The sequence below is a fragment of the Carcharhinus amblyrhynchos genome, chromosome 23 (genome assembly GCF_965287045.1).
Source record: "Carcharhinus amblyrhynchos chromosome 23, sCarAmb.v2.hapA, whole genome shotgun sequence".
Classification (NCBI taxonomy): Eukaryota; Metazoa; Chordata; class Chondrichthyes; order Carcharhiniformes; family Carcharhinidae; genus Carcharhinus; species Carcharhinus amblyrhynchos.
The window spans coordinates 37,161,943-37,188,386 of NC_137346.1; the positions used below are offsets into that span (position 1 = coordinate 37,161,943).

Here is a 26,444-nt window from a genome sequence, read left to right on the forward strand (position 1 = left end):
AGACAATACACATCTCTTTAACCTGTGCTTAACGCTCTCTCCACTCACATTGTCTGTATCTTTAAAACTGGATTACCTGTAAAGACTCGCATTCCAGTCATTATTTTGTAAATTGAGTTTGTGTCTTTATATACCCTGTTTGTGAATAGAACTCCCCCTCACCTGATGAAGGGGCAGCGCTCCAAAAGCTAGTGGCTTTTGCTACCAGATAAACCTGTTGGACTTCAACCTGGTGTGGTGAGACTTCTTACTGGGACTAATATCTCACCAGAAATGTGATCCCAGAAGTATGCTCGCAATTTGTTGCCAGGTGTCATGCTCAGGGTGCTGAAGCCATTGGCCAGAATCTGCACGAGAATGATTAGTTATTGATAAATCTGAATAAAGGTAACTGATGGTAGAGGCATGAATTGGCCATGATGGACTGGGAAACATTACTGAAAGGAAAGGCCATGGAGAGGCAATGGCAGGCATTTAAAGAACGAATAGGTGAATTCCAGAAGTTGTTTATTCTTGTTTGGTGCAAGAGTGGTAAGGTAGTTGTGGTCAAAACATGGCTTACAAGGAAAATTAGAGATAGTATCAGATTCAAGGACAAAGCGTGCAAATTGGCAAGATAAAGCATAGGCCTGAGGATTGGAAGCAGTTTAAAATTCAGCAAAGGAGGACCAAGGGATTGATTAAGAAGGGAAAATGGAGTATGTAAGTAAACTAGCAGGGAAAATAAAAACTGACTGTAAAAGTTTCTATAGATATGTAAAGAGAAAACGATTGAGAAAAATGAATGTAGGCCCCTTCAGTCAGAAACGGGAGAATTCATAATGGAGAATAAAGAAATGGCTAAGGAATTAAATTTGTACTTTGCTTCAGTCTTCACAAAAGAGGACATGAATAATGTACCAGAAGTGATAAAAGAAACATGTTTAAGTGAGGAGCTGAAGGAAATCAGCATTAGAAGAGAAATGGTTTGGGGAAGTTGATGGGATCGAAGGTGGATAAAACTCCAGGTCCTGATTATCTTAATACCATAAGACGTAGGAGCAGAACTAGGCCACTTGGCCCATCGAGTCTGCTCCGCCATTCAATCATGGCTGATATTTTTTTCATCCCCATTCTCCTGCCTTTTCTCCATAAGCCCTGATCCCCTTATTAATCAAGATCCTATCTACCTTTGTCTTAAAGACACTCAATGATCTGGCCTCCACAGCCTTCTGCGGCAAAGAGTTCCACAGATTCACCACTCTCTGGCTGAAGAAATTCCTTCTCATCTCTGTTTTAAAGGATTGTCCCTTCAGCCTGAGGTTGTGCCTTCTGGTTCTAGTTTTTCCTACTAGTGGAAACATCCTCTCCACATCCACTCTATTCAGGCCTTGCAATTTCCTGTAAGTTTCAATAAGATCCCCCCCTCATCTTTCTAAACTCCAATGAGTACAGACCTCAACTGTTCCTCATACGACAAGTCTTCATTCCAGGGATCATTCTTGTGAATCTCCTCTAGATCCTTTCCAAGGCCAGCACATCCTTCCCTAAATACAGGATTTAGATATAAATACATCTGTTTTTCTCAATATTTTTCTCTTTAAATATCTATAGAAACTTTTACAGTCAGTTTTTATGTTCCCTGCAAGTTTACTTACTCCATTTTTCCCTTCTTAATCAATCCCTTGGTCCTCCTTTGCTGAATTTTAAACTGTCCCCAGAGTACTTAAGGAAGTAGCCCTGGAAATTGTAGATCCATTATTGGTTATTTTCCAAAATTTTTTGGACTCTGGAATAGACCCTACAGATTGGATGGTAGCTTATATAAGCCAGTTATTCAAAAAGGGAGGTAGAGAGAAAACAGGGAACTATAGACCATTGAGCCTAACATCGGGACTGGGGAAGCTGCTAGAGTCCATTATCAAGGATTTTATGACTCAGCATTTGGAAGGCAGTGGTATAATCAGACAAAGTCAGCATGGATTTACAAAAGAAAATCATTCTTCACAAATCCTTTGGAATTTTTTGAGGACGTATTTAGTAGAGTTGACCAAAAAGAACCAGTAGATATGGTTTATTTAGACTTTCAGAAGGCTTTCGACAAGGTCTCACGTAACAGACTACTATATAAAGTTAAGCACATGGGTTTGCAGCTAATGTCTTGAGATGGATAGAAAGCTGGTTAGCAGATAGGAAACAAAGAATTGGCATAAATGGGTCTTTTTCTGATTGACAGTAAGTGACTAGTGGGGTTCCACAGGAATCTGTGCTAGATTCCCAACTGTTCACATTATACATTAATGATTTGGAAGAGGGAACTGAATGTATTATCTCCAGATTTGCAGGTGATACAAAGTTGGGTGGGAGGGCGAGCTGTGAGGAGGATGCTTCAGGGTGAGTGTGTGGGCATCTGCGTGGCAGATACAGTATAATGTGGGTAAATGTGAAGTTATCCACTTTGGTAGCAATAATAGCAAGACAGATTATTGCTTGAATGGGTATAAATTGAAAAAGGTGGCTACTCAATGAGACCTTGAATCCCTCATGCATCAGTTGCTGAAAGTAAGCATGCAGGTATATCAAGCAGTAAAGAAGGCAAATGGTGTGATGGCCTTCATAGTGGGAGGATTTGAGTTTTGGGATCGGGATACTTTACTGCAATTGTATAAGACATTGGTGAGGCCTCCCTGAACACTTCCATTAATTTGTTGGTCTCAAGATTCTCCTTCAATTACCCGGTCAAGTCTAACAGACTTTTGTCTCATCCCTATCAAATTAATGGAAGTCTTCAGATGTTTTAGATATTGAATCTTTGATTTCTGCAGACTCCAGGACAATCCTGGTGAATTGACAGTCCTACAGAATGTACTGTGCTGGGAGAGTTCAAATTACAGTTCTGGAACTTCATGAATTTCAATGAGAACCTGGGACATTCCAAATTCATACTGCAAATAATCTTTGTTGTGACATCAGCAACCAGCCAGTGCCCTATAGTATTCTTCATTCTCTGTGCCTGGATAGATTTCTATTTACTGGTGAAAGATTGCCTTGACTGAATATTATGGGGTAAAATTTTCAGCCCTGCCCGCTGTGGGTTTTGCAGACAACTTGATGGACTATTTAAGCGTCCGTTGACCTCGATGGGGCAGAAAATATCTGGTCTTGAGACAGGCACATCCGAAAAAGCCTGCCCTATGGGACAAACTATAATTTTTTTCAGAGTGCCTCCTATTTTCCTTGCCTCAGTGTTAATATCAATTGAGGTTAATTACATACAGGTGAGGGTGTTGATTGGATTAAGCATATATCAATTATACTTTCAATTAGTTAATTACTTCATTTTTGCTAATAGTTTTCAAGCAGTTTAAATAGTTTAAATAACTTCCACTGTTACGCTTGTCACTTTCCACAACTGATGGGTGCATCTTCAGCCTTGGAAATAACATTTTAATTCAATTTGTTACATTGTGTTTGAAGTTTTTTTTGTTAAAGTGCCCCTTTAAGGGGCTTTCAATTAGTTAATTAGCTTCTATTTATTTATTTGGTATATAAAGAAACACTTATGTCTAGTGAATACCATAGAGCCTGGAGTGCATCACCTGGGAACATTATTTTAATTAAATTTATTAAGTTTTCTTTAAAATTTCTGTTTTGTTGCAGTGCCCCTTTATGGGTTGTTCTTTAGTTAATGTTTCACTCAAAAAAGTATGAAGAGACAGTTCCCCCAATACACTTGAGGCAAAATGTGGTCACTGAGGGCCACAGGGGATGGAGTGCATCATCAGTCCCAGGAACATTAATTTAATTCATTAAATTTCCTTTGGAGTTTTTTGTTTACACAGTGAGCTGTTAATTTGTTAAACTGATTATTAGTTAATTTATTTATCTTTTTTGGTATGTTCAGAAGAGTATAAAGAGTCACTGATTGACAGGAGTAGAATCAAGAGTCACATATCTAAAATATTTTACTCAGTGAATAAATCAATTCCAAGTAAACACTGTCAGTGGTCTCTTCCTTTCTGACTATCAGGAGCACAGCACTACTGTATGCATTTTCCATTATGTGAGTTTCACCAAATAGGGTGCAAACTATATTTTGGCTGGCTGCTGTCAGTCTACAACCCTTTGCAATTATTGAATGTCAGCTCCACCTGATATAACAACAGTGCGAGACTGACATTATGCAGTGAAGGCCAATCAATGTCATCCAACCAGCTACACATCAAATGTTAAGCTTTTAGTTGCCCTGCAGCTCTTGCTTTGGTTCCAAGGTTCAAAGTCACACACGCTTATGTGTTTCTAAGCACATTTTAATATAGTATACATTTACTTTAATATCCTTCGATGAATCCCTTTCTGAATCCTTTTCTATTCTCATGGGAACGCTTGATGAGATTTCAAGCGAAAAGCTGTATAGAGAAATCCATTGTTTATACTCAATATTGTCCAAACTCTCATACATCAATCCTATACATTACTCACCTTTTTGGAGGTTTTGAAATCAGTTTTTTTTATGGTCTTTCTCCAATGTTTGCTGAATATGTGAATATTGGTTGTCTGCTATTTATTCTCATGTGCTCCTTATTGTTTATGATTGTGACAATTCCCTATCTGCCCCACAGCTATGTCTCATCATTCCATAAACTTCAACTCACCTAAAGTCTGCTGCTTCTGTTTTGCATCTCATAAAGTGCTACTTGTCTATTTTCTTCACTGATGGAGAAGGACCAACAGTCCTGCATTGCCTCAAATTAAAAATTTTTACCCCTGTGTTTAAAATCCTACATGGCTTTGGTTCTCCCAGGCTCCCAGTAATCAGCCCAAACTGTCTATTTTTCTGATTCTAGCTTCTTGAACATCCTCTCCTTTTATTCAAGTTTGGAGAATGTATTTTCTGTTCAGAGGAAAATAGGTCACACTTTCTGTCATTGTCTCTATTTACCGCTCTGTCATTCCATATCTCTCTCCTCTTTTAATAATCTCAAAAAACAATACAGCACAGGAACAGGCCCTCTGAACCTGCGCTGATGACACTGCCTGCATCACTGTATTCCCCACCTGTTCATATGTCTACCCAGATAAGTCTTAAATGTCACTAATGTGTCTGTATCAACCACCTCACTTGGCAGTGCTTTCCAGACCCCCACCACCCTCTGTGTAAAAAACTTCCTCGCACATCTCTACTGAACATTTCCCCTCTTACCTTGAACTTGTGCCCCCTTGTAATTGTCATTTCTGTCCTGGGAAAATATTCCAACTGTTCACCTTATCTATGCCCCTCATAATTTTATAAAGTTCTGCCAGGTCAGTCCCCAACCTCCATCTTTCCAGGCAGAACAATCACAATTTATTCAATCTCTCCTCATAGCTAATACACTCCACATCAGGCAACATCCTGGTAATCCTCTTCTGTACTCCCTCCAAAGCCTCCACATCCTTCAGGTAGTGTGGAGACCAAAATTGGACACAGTATTCCAAATGTGGCTTAACCAACGTTTTATATAACTGTAACATAATTGGCCAACTTTTATTCTCAATATCCCATCCGGTGAAGGCAAGTATGCCATATGCTTCCTTCACCATCTTTTCCACCTGCCACTTTTAAGGATCTGTGGACCTGTACTCCCAGATCTCTCTGTATGCCTGTGCTGTTAATGATTCTGCCATTTATTTTATAGCTCCCACCTGAATCGGATCTACCAAAATGCATCACATCACATTTGAATCTTCTTGAAACCTACTCCTTCAACCAATTTTTAGTCACATTTCTTCATCTCTCTTGCTTCAATATTTGTTTGGCTCACAACTTCTCCCGTATTAAAAACATAATGTGAATGAAAGTTATTGTTATTATATGACATTCTTTGGTGTATTTAAAGAGAAACACCTGGGCCTGAATTTTTCGGATGACATCCGAAGAATCATCAGGGAACACATCACGACTGCTTTCGCAGCCAGTTTACATTCCAATGAGTGTAATTAGCTGCAGACAGGACTTGCGCCCTTCACTCAGAAGAAAGTCCTGCCTTAGGGAGCTATTGGCGAATGTGATTGGCTGGCAGCTCTCCAGTCCCTGAAGCTACTATGCTACAGTAGACAGAAGATGACGTTCAAGAAGATAACAGATACCAAATCCAGGAACCAGAATTTCAGGTAAGTTCAGGGGGTTCCAGAGTAAGAAGGCTAGGTAGGCATCTGAACCTGAACCAAGGGGCATCCAATTTAAGAACTGGGAATCTGATGGAGATTTCCCTTTCCTGCCCAAGATGTAACGTAGTTTTACTTCAGGCTTCCCCCACTGAGGTTCAATCTCCCGCCAACCTAAAAATTGAGGCTGGGTGGAACATGGCCCTTAAGTGGATAATTACGGAAAGAGTAGACTTCCCATCTAAGGCTTTGTCTCCCCCAAGGCAGGAATCCAGTGAAAATCGCCCTCAATTTCACACGTCAACATCACTACCACCCAACTCCTTTCCAAACCCTGTCCCCCTCCTTCCTACATCTGATGAGGGAGTGTAAAGTTCTGATTATGAAATTTTGCTTTATTACTCCATTTGTGCAGAAACTTACTTCATGAAGAATACAAGACTTATTCGTTGTAATTACTGGACCCATGAAATTATGCTTTGCAACAAGCATGACATTAGTCATTTGTATTTCTGTTATGTCCCCGGCTCCAAAAAGTCAAATTGTGCAAAGTGTTGTATGCTATTTTGTGAGTTATATCTCATGGAATACAAAAATAGACTACATTTTGCCATGTTTAGTGCAGGAGGAATTTTCTTAGCCATATGTGAGTTATAGAAATAAAAACCATGAGTTAGTTAAAACTTAGGCATACTTCAGGTTAAGTTATGCATACAATCTTGTCTTATTTGATGCATCTTATATTTGTCACACTTGCATTTGATGACAACTGTGGAAATATTTTCTTGTCGTCATTTGAAATATTATCCAGATTTATAACATCACTCTGTGATAGCAAAGTATGTTTTTGTTTCATTTGTGAAGCAAGCTACTGTTCACTTATGAGATATCCAGCTTTCTGAACCTGTTGAAATAAAAGTCACATTTTATGAAAGGCAATGAATACTCTTTTCCAATCAATTTTTTCCACTTGGTTCAAAGATTTTAGTCCAGCACTTTATTGCTTTTGCATTGAAGAGAGGCAGCAGTTCTGTGCAACTTAGCATTGTGGTGAATGGGTTCTATGTCAACAGTCACAGTTAGCAGAGTACTTTCAAAATCAGCAGCATAGTCTGCTGTAATTTTTGTTTGTATTTCTTCTAACCTTATTGTCATAAAGATTTTAGGAAAATGTAATGATGAGAATATGAAATGTTAACATTGGTGAAATAACATTTATAATTTACTGGTCTGTCAATTGTGGTGATTGTAAGGGGGGCCATTTGAGGTTAAGGAAAATTATCATAAAACATTCGGCTTGAGTGTTTCTCTTGGAACCATAGAAATATAGAAAAATAATAACACAGAGTCAGGCTATTCAGCCCATTGTATTTGTTGCGGCCCAAAGGAAAAAAAAAACAAAAACAAGCAGACCATTCTAATCCCACCTTCCAGTACCTGGTCTGTAGTCTTGCAGGTTACAGCACTTAAGAGGTACAGATCCAAGTAGCTTTTAAATCAGTTAAGGGTTTCTTATTAGAGCATTTTGAAATTAATAATACTGAGTGGATCTAGTTCCCTGTATTTGCAGCAGCTTCTGTTTTTCACCCTATTGTTGTTCATTAATGGCAATTAGAATAATTCTAATGTTTTTAGGAGTGTGTTGAACATATATTGAATATATGCACTGATTGATCTGATTGATTTGTAAAGTGCATTTCACTATTCTGAGTTCTTATTATAAATAAACAGTATTTTTGCTGTACATATAGTGAATTAGAACATTAATTATTTAATTTTTTGAGTTAATAACTCCATTGAGTTTGACTGATTGCTATTTTGTTCAACATCTTTCAGAGTAAAGGCCAAAAAAGGAGTGAACCTGAAAAATATGTGGCCCAAAAACCCCGAAACTTGGCAGTTGAGATCAGAGATCTTGAATGGAGGAAAACACTCCACAGCCACAGTCGAGATGAATAGGAAACAAGGAATATTATACAGGTGAGAACATTTGACACATACAAATGGATCTACTATGGTATTCTCCACCAAGGAAGTAAATTTCCATCCCATTTCATGATTGCCTGTTGTAAATTTGATGGAAGAGTTGCAGAAACTCTGAAAAAATGGTACTGATGACTATTTCTCATGGCTTTTGTGGCTCCTTCACCAGAAATATGATAGCTGATCTGAAAAAACCTATCATGAAACAAAAACAAACAATGCTGGAAAATCTCAGCAAGTCTGACAGCATCTGTGGGGAGAGAATAGAGCCAATGTTTTGAGTCAGGATGACCCTTTGTTAAAGCAGTATTTTGCCTTTAAACTATAATGGTAGCTTATTCTCAGTAATTTAAAAAATAAGATCCCTCTTTTACCAGTTTCTATTTATGCTCTTTTCCTTTTGTTATATAGGAATATATAACAGATGCCAAGAATCAGGATTTTTCTCTCGTTGACTATAGTCTGTCCAATTTTTACAAAGTTGAAAATTCTGCCTCTTGCATTTTCTAATTGTTAGAAAAATATAGGCGGAATCATTTGAAGTTTTCATTTAAAGTTTCAAATTCATTATTTAAATCAAGTTAAATAAGAATGAAAAATACTATCTCTGTTACTCAGCTTCATGAACATTTTAAAATGTATGTAAAACACAAATGAAATGGTACAACTACCAGTAAATACAATTGCACATTAGCTCTTTTTTTTCAAACCCAGACATTTCAGAATGAGGCTATCAAGATGTTGTTACTTGCTGATCAGCTGAGTTTCCATATTAGCAGGAAAAATGATACAAGCTACAGAATTATAGAAGAAGCCAATCCTCAGAGTCCAGAACACATGGGCTTCTTCTCTCATGGGTTATTTTTAGTCTTTGAAATTCTCTTCCACAGAGAGCAGTGGAGGCTGGATCATTGAATTTATACAAGGATGAGTTAAACAGATTTTTGATTGACAAAGGAGTCAAGGATTATTGCAATCACGCAGCAAAGTGGAGTTAAAGCCATAATCAGAGCAGCCATTATTTTATTAAATTGCAGAGCAGGCTTGAGGGGTCAAATGGCCTACTCCTCTTCCTATTTGTATGATCATCTGGAAAGAAAAGTTATTTGAGCATTTTAAAACTGAAATTTGTGCTATTTATGTGTATGTTTGTTTCATTAGAAGTAATGTTTCAAATGCTGACAATGAAAATATAACAACTTACTCCAACTTATTAAAGAAAGGGTTTAATAAAGAAACATCATTACCCCAACTTGGGACCTCGTCCTAGGCCAATCCAAGGTCTCAATTCTACACACGTTATTATTTATAGCTGACTTATTACATCATTCTGCAATTGGTTCCATGTTTTACTGGGTTAGCTGACCCTTGCATCTTGTCGCTATGGGTCACATTGCATCCAATACAAAATTGTCACTGGTTACACTCTAACACATTATGGTAGAAAATTCATTATTTTACTGGTTGTGTGTCCGTGGTTAATTTGGAACTTATTTATGGTTTTTGTGATTTTCTTTTTTGCTATTAAGGAGCGAGCTCATGTGGTATGCTTTTTTTCTGGTATTCTGCTATGTTCTACTGTCCAGAGTATTATGTTTAGGCAGTGTTTTGTTTTGAGTGGTAAGTTTGAACAATATGGTTTTGAACAAACATAATAGTAACAAAAGCTGTTGTTCCACAAATTTCATTTTGATTGTAATGATGGTCATTGCATTAACTCACCCATGAGGAACATTTCATACATTTTACAAACCTTTTGCTGCCACTATGCTGCCAGCCTTACCTTCTCCCAGAAGTTTTTCTCATTGCTTGCCCTTCACCACCTTTTCCACCTGGGAGGCGGTGCGGGGGGGTGGGGGGGGGAAACACTACTTTGCATGGCATGATTTCAAAGAAGGATATAGGAGATATTCCTGGTGTTCTGGCCAATATTTATTCTTCAATCAACATCACAGGAAAGACAGATCTGGTCATTATCACTTTTTTTTATGGGAGTTTGCTGTGCTGGCTGTGTGTTTTCCACATCACAGTAGTGGCTGCACTTCAGAGTATTTGCGATCATTGTGAAAAGAGCTGCATAAATGCAAGTCTTCCTTTCCTATTCTTCTACCCTTCTGAGGTTCTTAAATCTCTTCTGGCATTGTGTAAAGTTCTTAATTAGAACCATCTCAGCCCTCCCCACTAGGTCTGTATCATTCTAATGGAGCTTCCAAAGTACTCAACAGTATTGCTCTTCTAGCTCTGATTCCTGCTAAAAAAATATGTAGGATGCATCTGAAGATCACATGGCTATTCTAGCAATTCTGCTAGAACTCAACAAGTTTCTGCCACAAAAAACAAAACATGCTGGAAAATCTCAGCAGGTCTGGTAGCATCTGTGGAGAGAGAATAGAACCATTGTTTTGAGTCAGGATGACCATCAGAGCTCATGTTTCTGCCATTCTTCCAGTAAAGTGATGAAGGCTTTTAATTGGCAGCTCTTTCTCCCCTTGAGATTCAGTAGCATTATCATCACTGAATTCCCCACTAACAATATCCTGGGAATTGACCAGAAACTTAACTGCGTAAGGCATTTAAATATTGTGGCTACAAGAGCTGGTTAGAGGCTGGGAAATCTGCAGAGAGTAACTCATCTCCTGATTCCCCAAAGCCTGTCCACCACCTACAAGGCACAGGTGTGTAATGAAATACTCTCCATTTGTCTGGATGAGTGCAACTCCAATAACATTCAAGGTCAATACCATCTACTACAAAGCAGCCCACTTGATTGGCACCCCATGCACCACCTTAGCATTCATCCTTTCTACTGCCATCACAAGATTCCAGTAGTGTGTGCCAGCTACAAGATGCACTACAGCAACTCAACAAGGCTCCTTTGACAGTATCTTCCAAACCTATGACCTCTACCACCTTGAAGGTCATGGGCAACAGGTGCATGGGAACACCACCACCTTTAAGTTCCCCTCTTAAACCACACAACATCCCAACTTGGAGCTATATTGGTGTTCCTTTACTGGCACTGGTCAAAATCTTGGAACTCCTATTTTAATAGCACTGTGGGTGTTCTTATAACACAACGAAAATAGCAGTTCAAGAAGGCAACTCACTGCCACTTTCTCAAGGACAATTAGCGATGGACAATAAATGTTAGCTTTGCCAGCAATGCCTGTATCCCAAGGACAAATAAGAAAAAAAACTAAATTGACATATTTGAGAGTATAATCTTCTGAGAAAAAAATTTGAATTACCTTACAAATAGGAAAGAAGTTACTAGTGGTTAATGTGCAGCAGTAATAAAATCCCTGGTTCTGATGATATATATTACAAGTGCAAGCTTGAACAATTTTTCAACCTCAGCAAACCTGAGATTCAATTACTGGTTTGCATCTCAGCCAGTTATTTTGTATTCTTCGTATTTTGCACAAGTAATGTTTAAATTTATCAAAGATGATTTAAGTTTCTTTCCTATAATTGTTTTTTTTAAATACCTATTGTACCCTCTATATATTCTGGAGTGAAATTTATTATGGGCATAAATTATTGAGTAATGTGAGTGGAAGAGAGACTGATAACTTTGTGTGGGGGGTTGTGGTGGTGCTGGGGGGAGTCTCACCTCAGTGCTGATCGGGGCATCCTTTCAAGGAAGTGTACATATCCCTATCAGGCCCCTATCTGGTAGGCTGACCACATCAACCATGGCCAATTTTCTTTTGTCAGAGTGGCTCAAGATCTGTCTGAAAACTTGGCCATGCACTTGGAGAGATACACACCGGTTTTCAATAACAGCCTGACAGTCTTGACAAATTATGGGAAAATAAATGAGGGAACCACCTCCTTCCTCCACCATGGAATTTTTCATGGAATTTCTCCTTACCAAGGAACTTACTCTCCAGCACTGCCCCCTGGCACTGCCTGTACACTGCTCCCCAGGTGGCAGTGTTAGGGTACTGGCCAGGCATGACCTTCTCTCCCTTGGGGGTTGTACTTGGCTTGTGCTCCAGTGGGTTCTGTTCTCAGTTCCTTGTTTTGAAAAACCTGTTGCAAACCTTACCATTGATGCTATGCCATCTGAGGGAGGGAAGTTTGCTACGTGGCCGTTACATCAGTAGTGGGGCAGAGACAATGAGCAGAAAAATCCCACTGACGTGAAAACCGTTTTAGGACTCCTCTCAATTCCCTGCCATTTCCATCTATCAAAAACTGGGTCAGAAAATACATCCCCCCCCCACCCCCCCACCGGCCCATCATGTCTCATGTTAATTGTAATCCATGATTAGGCAGCACTTGCTGAACAAGCCTAAGTGTGCTAAGAATTACACGAACAGCCAATTTAGGATTAAGACTCACAATGTAGATGACTTGCACTTGATAGAAACTTTATATTGGACCTGTTACTTTGCTGGCAAAAGGTTTATGTCAAGACATTGCATCTTTATTTGATTAAGCAAAAAAAAGCATGGGGACAACGGTAGAAATTCTCTGGCATCGGACCCTACTGCCGCTGCCAGGGAGAATGGAGAATTTGGTGCTGAGCCAAATCTCCTTTCACTGCAGGGGGTTGGGAGAATCCTGGCTATGGATGAATTCAGAGAATCTGGCCCAACAGCTCACAGGTGCACCATAGCAATATTTTGATCAATCTGAGCTGACTTGCCAATCAGTTCACACCCCTTTTCTCCTGCAGCAAAAATTGTTGCTGATGTTGACTGAATTCAGATTCCACCGTCTGTCCTGGTGGGATTCAAACGTGGTTCCCCCAGAACATTAACTGAGTTTCTGGATTAAGAGTCAAGTGCTAATACCACAAGACCATTGCCTCCCCATTAGTGCAATATTGATAGGGTAATATTGATCAAGCACCAAGAGAACTGCCTGCTCCAAAAGCATAACATGGATCTTTGAACAGGTAGATGGAGCCTTAACAAAACATCTACAAACAAAGCAGCTTGGATTATGTGGACATGAGAGATGAAAGATGTGAGAATAAATGAATCAAGGAGAAAAAAATTGAGAGAAAATGAAACAGTCTGATGACAGAATATGTGATAAATAGAATTACAGAGAGAAGGAATGAAGCAGAGGTGATAAACTTCTCTTGTTTTCTGATGAGATATTAAGGAGGTAAATTTTGACATTGCCATAACTTTATTGGGTGCATTGCTCACTTGTTGCAGAAGTAGCTTCTTAATTTCTTAATCATTCTTAATTTATCAGTGTTTTGCCATCCTTAATTTAAAACATTTTGAAATATCTTCTTGCATGCAAAGGATACAAGAGAAATCTAAGTTATTTAACTACATCTGCAGAAATAGGCAATCAACCTATTCTCAATTAGAGTTAATTATTAGTCCAGTTTGTAACTTGGGGGGCGATTCTCCCAGAAGTGCTGAAATGGTGCGAAAACTGGTCTAGATCACAACTTTTCTCAGTGCGACCTCAATCTCTCCCACTCTGGGCCACAGATGTCACAATTGTGATTCTTATTAAAAAGCCGGGGGTAGGCCTATTCACATCAGATCTGACAGTTCTGGAACTCTGCGCATGTGCAGTAATCCCGATCTGTCAGTCTCTCCCAAAGTGCTACCCCTCCAACCCCCTTTATCAGGGCCCCCACAACAATTCCTAAGCCAGCTCCGAGCATCCTCCCCCATCCCAGAATGCCCCAATGTCCAGCCCACACCCCCTGCAGTGGTGATCCCCTCCTCACCCTGGTAGACCCTCCCACCCCACTGAACCCCACTCCCCTATGGAAGGCAGACCCCGTTTCCAGGAGGCAGAACGCCTCTCAGCCCGCCCCGATCACTGGCCTCCCTCCAGCTCAGACCACATGCAGAGTAGCAGCAGGACCTCCCCCCTACCACCCCACCAAACTATTTTTAACATATATTAAAGATAGATTTAAATTACTTACCTCTCTTCCCGCTGGTTTCTAGTGCAGTCCTGACTGCACCTGTACTCTGGATCTGGGAGACATGCATGCACGCATCCCACAAAATGGCCGACACGTGATTCTCCCGACCAGAAAATCTGCAGGTTGCAATGGGAGAATTGACCCTTTAGTTTCACAATAATTGTTCAGTGAGGAACCTTATCAAATGCTTTCTAAAAATAAAGATATGTGCTCCCTACCATCTTCTGCTTCTTCATCAAGTCAATCAATTTCAGTAAATTTTATGAGGTAGAAACTGTCTTTTGTAAGCTTGATGTATACTTGAATTTATTACCTTAAGATCTTCTTGAATTGCTTTCTTAATAATAGACTCCAGCATTTTCCCATGACAGATGTCAAGCCAACAGACTGATTGACAAATTAGCTGAAAGCTAGCAATAGGATTTATCTCTTAAAAACACTAGGAAGAGAAGAATACAACAGGACTGTCTTGGATTTCAGTTTGTGTTAGGTATAAAGATGAAAATAAGCAAGTTAGGATGTTTTATGGAATTTAATGGAAACAGCACTTGCATCTTTCATGGTGGTGACCACTATGTCAGACAAAATTCAATGATTGTTAAGGCCCAAAAATTTACAGACATTGATTTTTATTTGTATTCACTTACGGGTTGTGGGAATTGTTGGCCAGGCCAGCATTGATTGTGCATCCCGAATTGCCCTGAGAAAGTGGTAATGAGCTGCCTTCTTGAACCAGTAAGAAGCCTTTCAACACCAGGTTAAAGTCCAAAAGGTTTATTTGGTAGCAAAATCCACTAGCTGGCCAGGATTTAAATATGGGGATCTGACTCCAAGGAGGGGGTCAGTGGGGTGGGGAGGGTCTGCTGGGGTGAGAGGGGGTGTCACCACTGTTGTGGGTGTGGACTGGACATTGGGGCACTCCGGGATGGGAGAAGGTGCTCGGGGCTGGATTTTGCTACCAAATAAACCTGTTGGATTTTAACCGGGTGTTAAGACTTCTTACTGTGTTTACCCCAGTCCAACGCCAGCATCTCCACTTCTTGAATCAGTGCAGCCGTGTGGTACAGGTACACTAACAGTGCTGTTAAAATGGGAGTTCAATTTTGGCTAGTGATAATGAAATAAAAGTACCTTGGAGGGGAACGTCTAAGTCATAGTGTTCCCATGTATCCACTGTCTTAGTTCTTATAGATGATAGCAGTTGTGGGTTTGGAAGATGCTACCTTTGTTGAGGCCCTGCAGTGTATTTTGTAGGTGGTACAACCAGCTTCCACTGTTCATTGGTGGAGGGAGTCGAAAGGGTTCCAATTAATTGGGTTACTTTACTATGGTTGGTGTTTGGCTTCTTGAGTGTTGTTGAAGCTGCACTCATCCAGGCAGGTGGAGTGTATTTCATCACTCTTGTGCCTTGTAGATGGTGGACAGGCTTTGGGAAGTCAGGAGGTGAGTACTCACAGGTTTCCTAGGCCTGACCTGCTCTCGACCTACTTTAACCTACTCCAGAGCTTCTATTAAGCTTAAATGTAAATAACAAAAAACTTAAACATGCAATATGGTATATAATGAATAAATACATTATCAAATGTCCCTTTTCATGGTATTAAAACTTGTCATATGTACAAAAGGAAAGAAATGTTGCATATTTGAAATTGTGATCAAATATATCATAATTAAAAGCTTCTCAAAATTCTTAGCTTTAACACTGGTAAGAATTTAACCTTCAATTTGGCCCTAAAGGCTCAATAGGTCACAAAATTAACTCTGGTTATGATTTTCCAAAATTCCATAGATTTGAGAATGGTCCCAGGCAGTTTAAACATTTGCGAATATACTCTATATTTAAGAAAGAGGAAAAGAAAAAATTGACCCAGAGGCCAGTTATTCTGACATCAGTCTTCAGGAGCTTATTTTTAAGGAAGTCTTAACAATAAACCTAGAAAAGCATTGTATGATCAGACAAAGCCAACATAGTTTTATCAAAGGAAAATAGTGTTTGACAGATTTCAGAAGTTTTTTGAGCTTAGAACTTGCAGGTAGGTAAAAGAAAACCAATAGATGCAATATACATGGATTTCCAAAATGCATTTGAAAAGATATTACACAGAAGTTTAATAATACAAGATAAGGGCTCATGAAATTGGGGATAATAGGCTACCATGGATAGAAGACTGGTTAGCTGACAGGAAATAAAGAATACAGATAAATGTGGCATTTTTAAGTTGGTAGGCTATGACAATGGAGTGCCACAAGGATGAATGCTGGGACCTCAACTATTTACAACCTTTATTAGTGACTGAGACAAAAGGGCAGAGAATTATGCATGTAGGATTGCTGGTGAGACAAAACTAGGTCTAAATGTAAATTGTGAGGACATCGTGAAGCTGCAAATAGATATAGGCAAATTAGATGAGTGGACAACAAGATTGGTAGATTGAATATAATATGGGGAATTGTAGAAAAGCAGACTGTTTTCTAAAATGCATGAAATGTTGATGTTCAGAGTAACTTGAAAGTTGACAGTCAGGTACAACATGCAATTAGGAAGGCTAATATGATGCTAACCTTTATTGCAAGGGGATTAGAGTGCAGAAATAAAATATTGTTACAACTATACAAGGATTTGGAGAGAGAACACTGAATACTGTGTGCAGTTTTGGTCTCCATATATAAATATTAAATTGAAGGAGTACAGGTTCACTGGATTAGTCCCTGTGATGAGAAGGTTGTCCTATGATGAGATGCTGGTAAATTCGGTCTATATTCTCTAGCCTTTAGAAGAATAATCTCATACAAGACTATGAAGGGCTTGACAGGATATATCAGTGCTTCCCAAATGTTTTCCCACTGACCCCATTTTTAATGCTCTTAAATTACAGTGACTCCCAGATTGAGAGCAGGGGTTAATGGTGGTGTTTCCCATACAGTGCCGACTTCTGACTTAGTGCCTCAGTAGCATGTGTTTCCCCTGGTGGTTATTGGCGAAATATCTCAACTGTTGGCTGAAAATCTGCAGTCCAGTCGTCTAAGGGAACAGCACTGAATGTACCAGTCAAGACCACCATTGTTTGAAATTTCTTTCAACCTTTGAAGCAACATCAAATTACCTTTGCCATATTTATAAGGCAGCTGCTCACTATTTATTCAGGATGTTCGTAGAATCATAAAGCGCAGAAGAGGCCCATTGAGTCTGCAACGACACATTAGAAATACCTGAACTTCCACCAAATCCCATCTGACAGCATTTAGCTCGTCGCCCTAAATGTTATGATATGCCAAATGCTCATCCAGGTACTTTTTAAAAGATGAGGCAAACTGCCTCTACCACCCTCCCAGGCAGCACATTCCAGATCGTCAGCATCCTTTGGGAAAAAGAGTTTTTCCTCCTAAACCTTCTGCCCCTCACTTTGAACCTATGTTCCTTCATGACTGACCCTTCAACTAAGGAGAACTGTCCTGCACTCCACATCTTTCCTATAATGTGGTGACCAGAATTGCACACAGTACTCTAGCTATGGCCTCACCAAGTTCTATACAACTTCAACATGACTTCCCTGCTTTTGTAATCCATGTCTCAATTGATAAAGGCAAGTGTCCCATCTGCCTTTTTCACCATCCTACTAATATGCACTTCCGCTTTCAGAGATCTGTGGACAAAGACATAAGAACATAAGAAATAGGAACAGGAGTAGGCCATCTAGCCCTCGAGCCTGCCCTGCCATTCAACAAGATCATGGCTGATCTGAAGTGGATCAGTTCCACTTTCCCGCTTTCTCCCCATAACCCTTAATTCCCTTGTCTATCAGAAATCTATCTACCCGTGACTTAAATATATTCAGCGAAGTAGCCTCCACCACTTCAATGGGCAGAGAATTCCAGAGACTTACGACGCTTTGAGTGAAGTTCCTCCTCAACTCAGATCTAAACTGCCCCCCCTTATTTTGAGGCTGTGCCCTCTAATTCTGCTATCCTTTCTAAGTGGGAAGAATCTCTCTACCTCTACCCTATCTATCCCCTTCATTATCTTGTAAGTCTCTATAAGATCCCCCCTCAGCCTTCTAAACTCTAATGAGTACAGACCCAGTCTATTCAATCTCTCTTCATAGGCTAACCCCCTCATCTCCAGTATCAGCCTGGTGAACCTTCTCTGTACTCCCTCCAATGCCAATATATCCTTTCACAAATGTGGTGACCAAAACTGCACACAGTACTCCAGTTGCGGCCTCACCAGTGCCCTATACAGTTGCAGCAAGACCTCCCTGCTTTTATATTCTATTCCCAAGGTCACCAAGGTCAAGACACCAAGGCCCTTTTGTTCCACAAAACTTCCTGGTGTCCTACCATTCATTATGTACTTCTTGTCAAATTACTCCTTCCAAACTGTATCACCTCACATTTTTCAGAGTTAAATTCCATGGCCCACTTATCTGCCCATTTGACCATTCCATCAATTGGGTGGCACAGTGGTTAGCACTGCTGCCTCAGTGCCAGGGACCTGGGCTCGATTCCCAGTATGGGTCACTATCATAAGAACATAATAAGAACATAAGAAATAGGAGCAGGAGTAGGCCATCTAGCCCTTCGAGCCTGCCCCGCCATTCAATAAGATCATGGCTGATCTGTTGTGGCTCAGTTCCATATTCCCGCCCTCTCCCCATAACCCTTAATCCCCTCACTTATCAAAAACCCATCAACCCGCGTCTTAAAAATATTTAGTGAGGCAGCCTCCACCACTTCAACGGACAGAGAATTCCAGAGATTCACCACCCTTTGAGTGAAGAAGTTCCTCCTCAACTCCGTTCTAAACCACCCCCCCTTTATCTTGGGGCTGTGCCCCCTAGTCCTACTGTCCTTTCTGAGCAGGAAGAGTCTCTCCACCTCTATCCTATCCATCCCATTCATCATCTTATATGTCTCAATGAGATCTCCCCTCATTCTTCTAAACTCTAACGAGTACAAGCCTAATTTATTCAGCCTCTCCTCATAGCTCAACCCCCTCAACTCCGGTATCAGCCTAGTAAACCTCCTCTGCACTCCCTCCAAGGCCAAAATACCCTTGCGTAAGTGCGGCGACCAAAACTGCACACAGTACTCCAGCTGCGGCCTCACCAATGCCCTATACAGCTGCAGCAAGACCTCCCTACTTTTATATTCAATCCCCCTCGCTATGAAGGCCAGCATCCCATTAGCCTTCCTGACCACCTGCTGCACCGTGCAGAGTCTGCACATTCTCCCTGTGTCTACGTGGGTTTCCTCGGTTACTCCGGTTTCCTGCAACAGACTGAGAGATATGCTGGTTAGATGCATGCTAAATTCTCCCACAGTGTACCCAACCAGGCGCCTGAGTGTGGCGACTAGAGGATTTTCACAGTAACTTCATTGCAGTGTTAATGTAAACCTAGTTGTGACACTAATAAACTTTAAAAATATCTTCTCGTACCCAAGATACTCTGCTTCACTGTTAATCAACCATCATCCACAAACTTACTTATCCTACCCTCTACATAATCATCTATGTCATTTATATAAATGATATGAGAGTGCCTAACACAGATCCTATGGTACGCCACGGGACACTGGCTTCCTGCCAAAAAGCAGCCTTCTGTCATCACCCTCTGTCTCCTGCAACTGAGCCAATTTTGAATCCACTTCATCAAATTAACGTATATCCTATGTGAATTTACCTTCTTTACAGGTCTCCCATGTGGGATCTTGTCAAAAGCTTTGCTGAAATCTATATAGCCTACATCTACTACACTGCCCTCGTCTACAGACCTGGTCACTTGCTCAAAAAATTCAATCATATTTGTTAGACATGATCTCTCCCTGACAAAGCCATGCTGACTGTCCCTGATCAAGCTTTGCCTCTCCAAGTGGAGATAGATGCTTTCCTTCCAAAGTTTCTCCAATAGTTTCCCTGCCACTGACCTGAGACTCACTGGTCTGTAGTTCTCTAGTTTATATCTACAGCCCTTCTTAAATAGCAGAACCACATTAGCTGTCATCTGGCACCTCTCCAGGACCAAAGAGGAATTGAAAATTTGGGTCCCTGTAATCTCTTCCCTGGCGTCTCATGGCAGCCTAGGACACACTTCATCTGCACTTGGAGATTTATCCACTTTTAAGACTGCTAACACCTCTAATACTTTGTTCTTCCCTATGGCAATTTGCTCAAGAACCTCACAGTCTCTGTTCCTGAATTCCATACCATCGTTCTCATTCTCTTGAGTGAAGACAGAAGTGAGTATTCATTCAACACTATCAGTGTCCTCTGGCTCTAACCACAGATTGTCCCTTCATCCCTAATGGGCCCTATTTTTTCCCTGATTACCCTCTTCCCATTTATATGCTTAGACTATCTTGGGATTTTTCCTACTTTTAAGAGCCAGAGCTTCCCTAATTGATTTTGTTATAAAGCAGAGGTTGATCCCCCTGAGAACACATAACCACTGAAAGAGGTTTTCATATAATCACCCTCCCCCTATAATCTGTAAAGAGAGTGTGAAGTGGTAGGATCTGCTCTTCAGCAGCTTTTAGTGGTTAAATCAAAATAACTCCCTGACACTCTGTTTAAAGTCAACAAGTAACAATTTATTTACCTAGTTAACAATGAACAAGCTATCTAAAGTATTAACAAACCGAATAAAACATGATTCTAATGGAATGCTGTTCCAATGAATACAATTCCCATTAATTTACAAAAAAATAATTTTAGTCACTCTCTAAATTACAGTAAGGTTTTGTGCTTTCCAGAATACTCTGGGCCTTCTCTGCTGACTCTTTCTTCTATGGCACCTAGGTGGGGCTTTGAGCTAAGAGCTGTGGCAGTTGCTCTCCCTCCTTGTCCCTCTTCCCCCTTCCTTTTATACCTGTGATGACATATCAATATCCCCACAACAGGATTAGTCCTAGGTTCCCAAAACCATCAGATTTAAGTTTAACAGGCTGATGGTATTCAAGTGCCTAATTCAAACTGATTGGCTAAATTCAAAAGCCTGCGTTGATTCAAACTGATTGGCTAAATTCAAAACCCTATTCTGATTCCAACTGATCAGGCTTTTGAATTTAACTATTGCCTTGGTAGCACTGCTGCTTGGCTTCGATACAAATGTTTAATTTTGGGTGCTCTGTATGTAGTTGCTTTTTTTTTACTTTCTAAGCACATAAAAAGTGTTTCTTCAGAACGAACTCTTCAAAACGCAGTTGATGAAAATACAACAAAACTTACTCCAATGTATAAATCAAAGAAAGGGTTTAATAAAGAAACATCATTACTCCAAACCTGAGACCTCACCTGAGGCCACTCCAGGCTGTCCACAATTCTACATAGTTTCTTGTTTATAGTGAATCGGCTGGTCAGCTGACTATTACATCACTCTGTAATTGATTCCATGGTTTACTGGATCAGCTGACCCTTACGTCTTGTTGCCATTGGTCACATTACATCTAGTACAAAGTTGCCACTGGTTACAATCTAACAAAAAGCACCATATTTTAAAGGGACCATGCAATGCATTTTCCCCAGCATTTTACATTTTTACAAACACCAATTTACAACTATTCTACTTAACTTTGTAACATTTTAAGCTCTACCATGCACTTTCTATATCTCACTCATGCCTCCACTGATATGCTCTTTTTTAAAAGCCTTTCTTTTTCTTCTCATTGTATCCTGATGCTTCTCTGGGCTTGTTATTCCTACCTGTTACTCTAAGGGAACCTGCTGGGCTTGCACCCTCCCTATTCAGTGCCCCCAGTACTCTTCTGTGGATTTTCCCATTAGTAGCTGTTCCCAGCCTACCTTGGCCATATCCAGTCTTATTTTACTAAAATCTGCTCTCCCCCAATCCATTTTTTTTGCAGCTTGTCTATGTCCTTATCCGTAACAAGCTTAAATTGTATCATGTTATGATTGCTATCATTAAAATGTCCCCCCAATGACCACCTCAACTGCCTGTCCAGCGTCATTCCCCAGAATTAGGTCCAGCATAGCTCCTTCCTTTGTTGGACCCTCTACATATTGACCTAAAAAGTTTTCCTGTACACATTTCAAGAAATATGCTCTATCCAAGCCCTTAACACTATGTGAATCCAAGTTAATGTTGGGAAAGTTGAAGTCACCGAAAATAATAACCCTAATGTTATTGTTATTACACAACTCCACAAATTGAACACATATTATGAACACCTAACAAGGCTCTCCCTTTTTTATACCTAAGCTCTATCCACAAAGTACTTTAATGCCCCCTCCAAGTTAACATCACTCCTTACTGCAGTAACTGACTCCTTAACTAATAATACAATGCCTCCTCCTCTTTTACTCCCTCCTCTGTCTCACCTGAAAACTCTATATCCCAAAATGTTGAGTTGCCAATCATGCCCTTCCTTTAACCATTGTCACTGTGATGGCTACTATATCACACTTCCACGTGCCAATCATTGCCCTTAACTCATTCATTTTACCTGCAACGCATTAGAGGCCATCCAGCCTAATCTTACTCCCAGGAAACTTAATACAGCTGCACTCCCTCTGACTTGTTTGTTTTACTGTACAATTTTGTGCCCTTATTCTGCTAACAGTCTGTGTCCCACCCTCCTAACAGCACTTGCAAAACATCCCACAAGGATGTTAGTCCGTTCTGGTTCAGATATATCCTGATTGCACAGGTCCCACCTTCCCCAGAAATTATCTGAGTGATCCAGGAATCTAAAACTCTCCATCCTGCATCAACTCTTAAGCCACACATTCATCTGCACTATGCTCCTATTTCTGTGCTCCCTAGTAGGTGGCACTGGAAGTAATCTCAAGAGTACAACTCGCGAAGCCTTGCTTTTTAGTCTACTGCCTAATTCTGATGCAAGACTTCATCTATCTTTCTATCTATGTCATTGGTACCACCATGCACTGTGACCTCTGCTTTATCACCTTCTTCAGAGTGCCCCACAGTCATTCAGTGACATCTCGGACCCTAGCACCAGGGAGGCAACATTCCATCCTGGAGTCACATTGACGGCCGCAGTATCTCTGTCTATATCCCTGACTACAGAATCCCCTACTACTGTTACCCTGCCCCTCTCTCTCTCTCCCCACCCCCCAACCTCCTGTACAGACAGGCTGCTTGTGGTGCCAAAAGCTTGGCTCTTTCTGCACTCCCTGGGGGATCCAGTGCCTTTCTTCAAATCCCTTCAGCTGCAGTTTGACCACCTCTTTAAATGTGCTATCAATAATGCTTTCAGACTCACAGATGCTTCAAGGTATCCCCAGCTGCCATTCCAGCTCTGAAACTCGAGCTTCTAGGAGCTGCAGGTGGTCACACTTCCTGCACACATGCTGGCCCCAGGCACTGGAAATGTGCCCAGCCTCCCACATAGAGCAAGAAGAGCAAGCCATAGCTTTGAGCTCTCCTGCTGCAACTAAATCTTTAAGTTTAAAAGATTCTTTCAAATTGAAATAAACAAAATAATTTCCTACCCTTGTCCACTGATGGTACCTGATTGTGGGCACCCACGTATTTTGGGCAGCACGGTAGCTAGCACTTCTGCCAAGGACCCTGGTTCAATTCTGGCCATGGGTGACTATTTGTGTGGAGTTTGCACATTCTCCCCCTGGTCTTCGTGGGTTTCATCTGGGTGCTCCAGTTTCCTCCCAGTCCAAAGATATGCAGGTTAGGTGGATGGGCGTGCCAAAATACCAGTTAAATGTCCAAAGATGTGTAGGTTAGGTGAATTAACCATGGTAAATGTGTGGGGTTATGGGCATAGGGTGGAGGAAAGCCTATATTCTAACAATATCCAGCTAGTTTGACATTCTAATTACTTTGTGAATACTAGATATCCAAGAAACTGGATTGATGCTTCATCATGGAATAATACCATTCATATAGCTTGGAGCCTTGCATGAAGATGATTAATTGGTGATCAGGGCTACCCTTAACCTTTGACGTAAAATGCGTTTCTGGCAAAGTCAGCACCGGAACACGATTTCATGCTGGCTGGCCAATTAACAGGCTAGGAAAGGTACTGCACTGCTAAGGGGGTTGGTCAGAGCGCAGGCACCAAGAAAAGGGAGGAGGCAGGCTGGCACTTCTAATGGGCTCCCTAAAGACAGACAGCTGTTGCAGTAATGTCTCAGGGAGAGGCAGGTCTCTAAATATTAAATGTGATGAAAAAATGAAAAAAGAACTGTGTCTAGATAGCACATTCAAATACCTGACAGCAAAACTCAAAAAACCTCAGTCCACAGATATCTTATTAATTTTTATTTCAGCCCTGGATCAAGCTTGTAGCTAAAATATGAAGGCCAGTTGGTTTGCCTGTCAACTATAAAAGTAGACAGGTGACTTGAAATCAATTTTAATTGACACCTTAATGGGGCTGGTTGCCTGCTTAATTACTAGCAGGTGAGCTTCCAACACCAGCATGCACCGACCAAAGCAATGTTGAATTCTGGCCTGTAACTTCACAGACAAACTGATATGATGAGGTGAATGTTTCCACAAGAAATGCCATGCAATGGATTTATGAGTATTCTCAAATCTTGATTGGATGTATGGAAAGATCCAGTCAAACTTTGCAATACTGCCGAGTAAGAAAATAAAGACTTAGTGTAGCATGCTAAATGTTGCATAACATCACAATGAAGAAAGAGACTTACTGTTTCTGTAACCGAAGGATGATGATCATAAAGAGCTGGAAGAGCCACAGTATTATAAGGGTGCATACGAAAGAGACGATGTGGGACAGGCTAGTCAGCAGGCAGAAGGAAAGATGGCAAAATTGAGAGCCGAGTACTTCAAATAAATATACTTTGACAGATAAAGTATTTTAATACATCTGTTACCTCATTGCTCCTCATTCTTCTGGTTAATTCCTTCATAAAATAGTAGTCTACATTTCTTCCAAACTCCCTGAATTAAATTTGCAACATTACATACATTATTGTTTCTTGTGGTACAATATTCACAAAAATGTGCCAAAATTTCCACTCACACTATTTGCAATCACTTATTAAAACCATACAATCGTAGAATTGTTATTGCACAGAACAAGGCATGTGACCATTTCATTCCACCACTCTTCAAAAGCAACTCATCTCGTCTAAATATTCCACTTTTTCCTCAGAACCCTTCAATTCCTTTCTCTCTAGGTGATTATCCAATTCCCTTTTGAAAGATTTGAATGTAACTACCTCCACCATGTTTTCAGGTAGTGCATTCTGAATCCTAACCACGTACTTCATAAAAAAGGTTTTCCTTATATCACCATTGGTTCTTTAGCCAATCACCTTAAATTCAAAGTGCCAAATGAGTATGAAAATGGGAGAGAATCACATCCATTTTTAGTGTGAGCTCCCAGAGGCAATCATATGGCACTTAGAAAATAACATGAGGCAAAATGTGATTCTTGCCAGAGGGGGAGTGGGTAGACACTATTCATGCCAGGAAGCCAGCTGCTGAGCTGTTGGGGTGCCATTGCGTGGTGGGCCGATTTCCTAGTGCACTGTGTATGAGTGATCTGTCACTCACCCCCAACACCCCCCACCCCCTCCCACCCCACCCCACCCCACAGCAGACATCGCCGCCCAAGTCAGTCCCTCATGCAAAGAAATCCCCTCTGCCTCCCTGTCATTGCTCCAACCCCATTATGGCTCTGCGCCCTTGGCACCATCCATATCGAGTGGGCACTGCCAGGGTGCTAGGTTCAAACTGCCAGGGTCCAAAGCGAGCAGTACCAAGCTGGTGCGGCCCAAGGAGCACTACCCACCCCTGCCCCCGATCACTTGGAAGAGCCTCAATGCCCTCCGATTCTACCGGCGAGGTCGTCATGTCAGGTCCCTGTTGGTTGGGACCACACTTGATCCTTGCCAGTGAGGACTTCCACCAGAGAGGTCATTAAGGCAAGTGAGCCCAGATGATTGCGTCCGGGACTCTCTAATTATATTAAAATCTCCTCATGAATATTTAATTCAGTTTCGTACCCTTCTTGGGCATGAGGCAGGTTGCAGGCTAGTAAGAATGTGAGAGGCAAGAAACCAGGCGCAAACTCAATTTTTCATCTCTCGCTTGATCTTACCAGTTCACCACACCGATCAACTGCCATGATGAGCAGTAAGATCAGCCCACCTCTGGTCTTCCGCCTTCATTTTTTTGTAAACATATACCCTCAAGCCTGCTCCTGCCTTCCAAGGCTCGTGTGTGTCACAGGTACATCATCCCTCAAGGGCTGTTAACTCTCCCGCCACCCCCTCCACCCCCCCGACACCCCCTCCACCCCCCCGACTTACTCCTGATTTTTTGATTTTTGTTTTTTCAAAAGAGTATATGCTCAAGCCTCTCTTCTTGCACCCCCTTTAAAATTGTTTCCTTTTTGTATTGCTACTCCTCATTCTTCCAATCAAAATCTGCCTATAATGTCACAAGCCTGTATA

At 40.9% G+C, this 26,444-nt stretch overlaps 1 protein-coding gene across 1 annotated transcript in view; it reads left to right on the top strand.

Moving 5' to 3' along the window:
* tmem132e (transmembrane protein 132E) overlaps positions 1-26,444 on the top strand; it is a 707,821-nt gene that overhangs the window by 288,824 nt on the left and 392,553 nt on the right. The window contains exon 3 of the mRNA XM_080210481.1: positions 7,963-8,106. Within this exon, the coding sequence (XP_080066607.1) occupies positions 7,963-8,106 (144 nt within the window). The remainder of the gene's footprint in view (positions 1-7,962; positions 8,107-26,444) is intronic.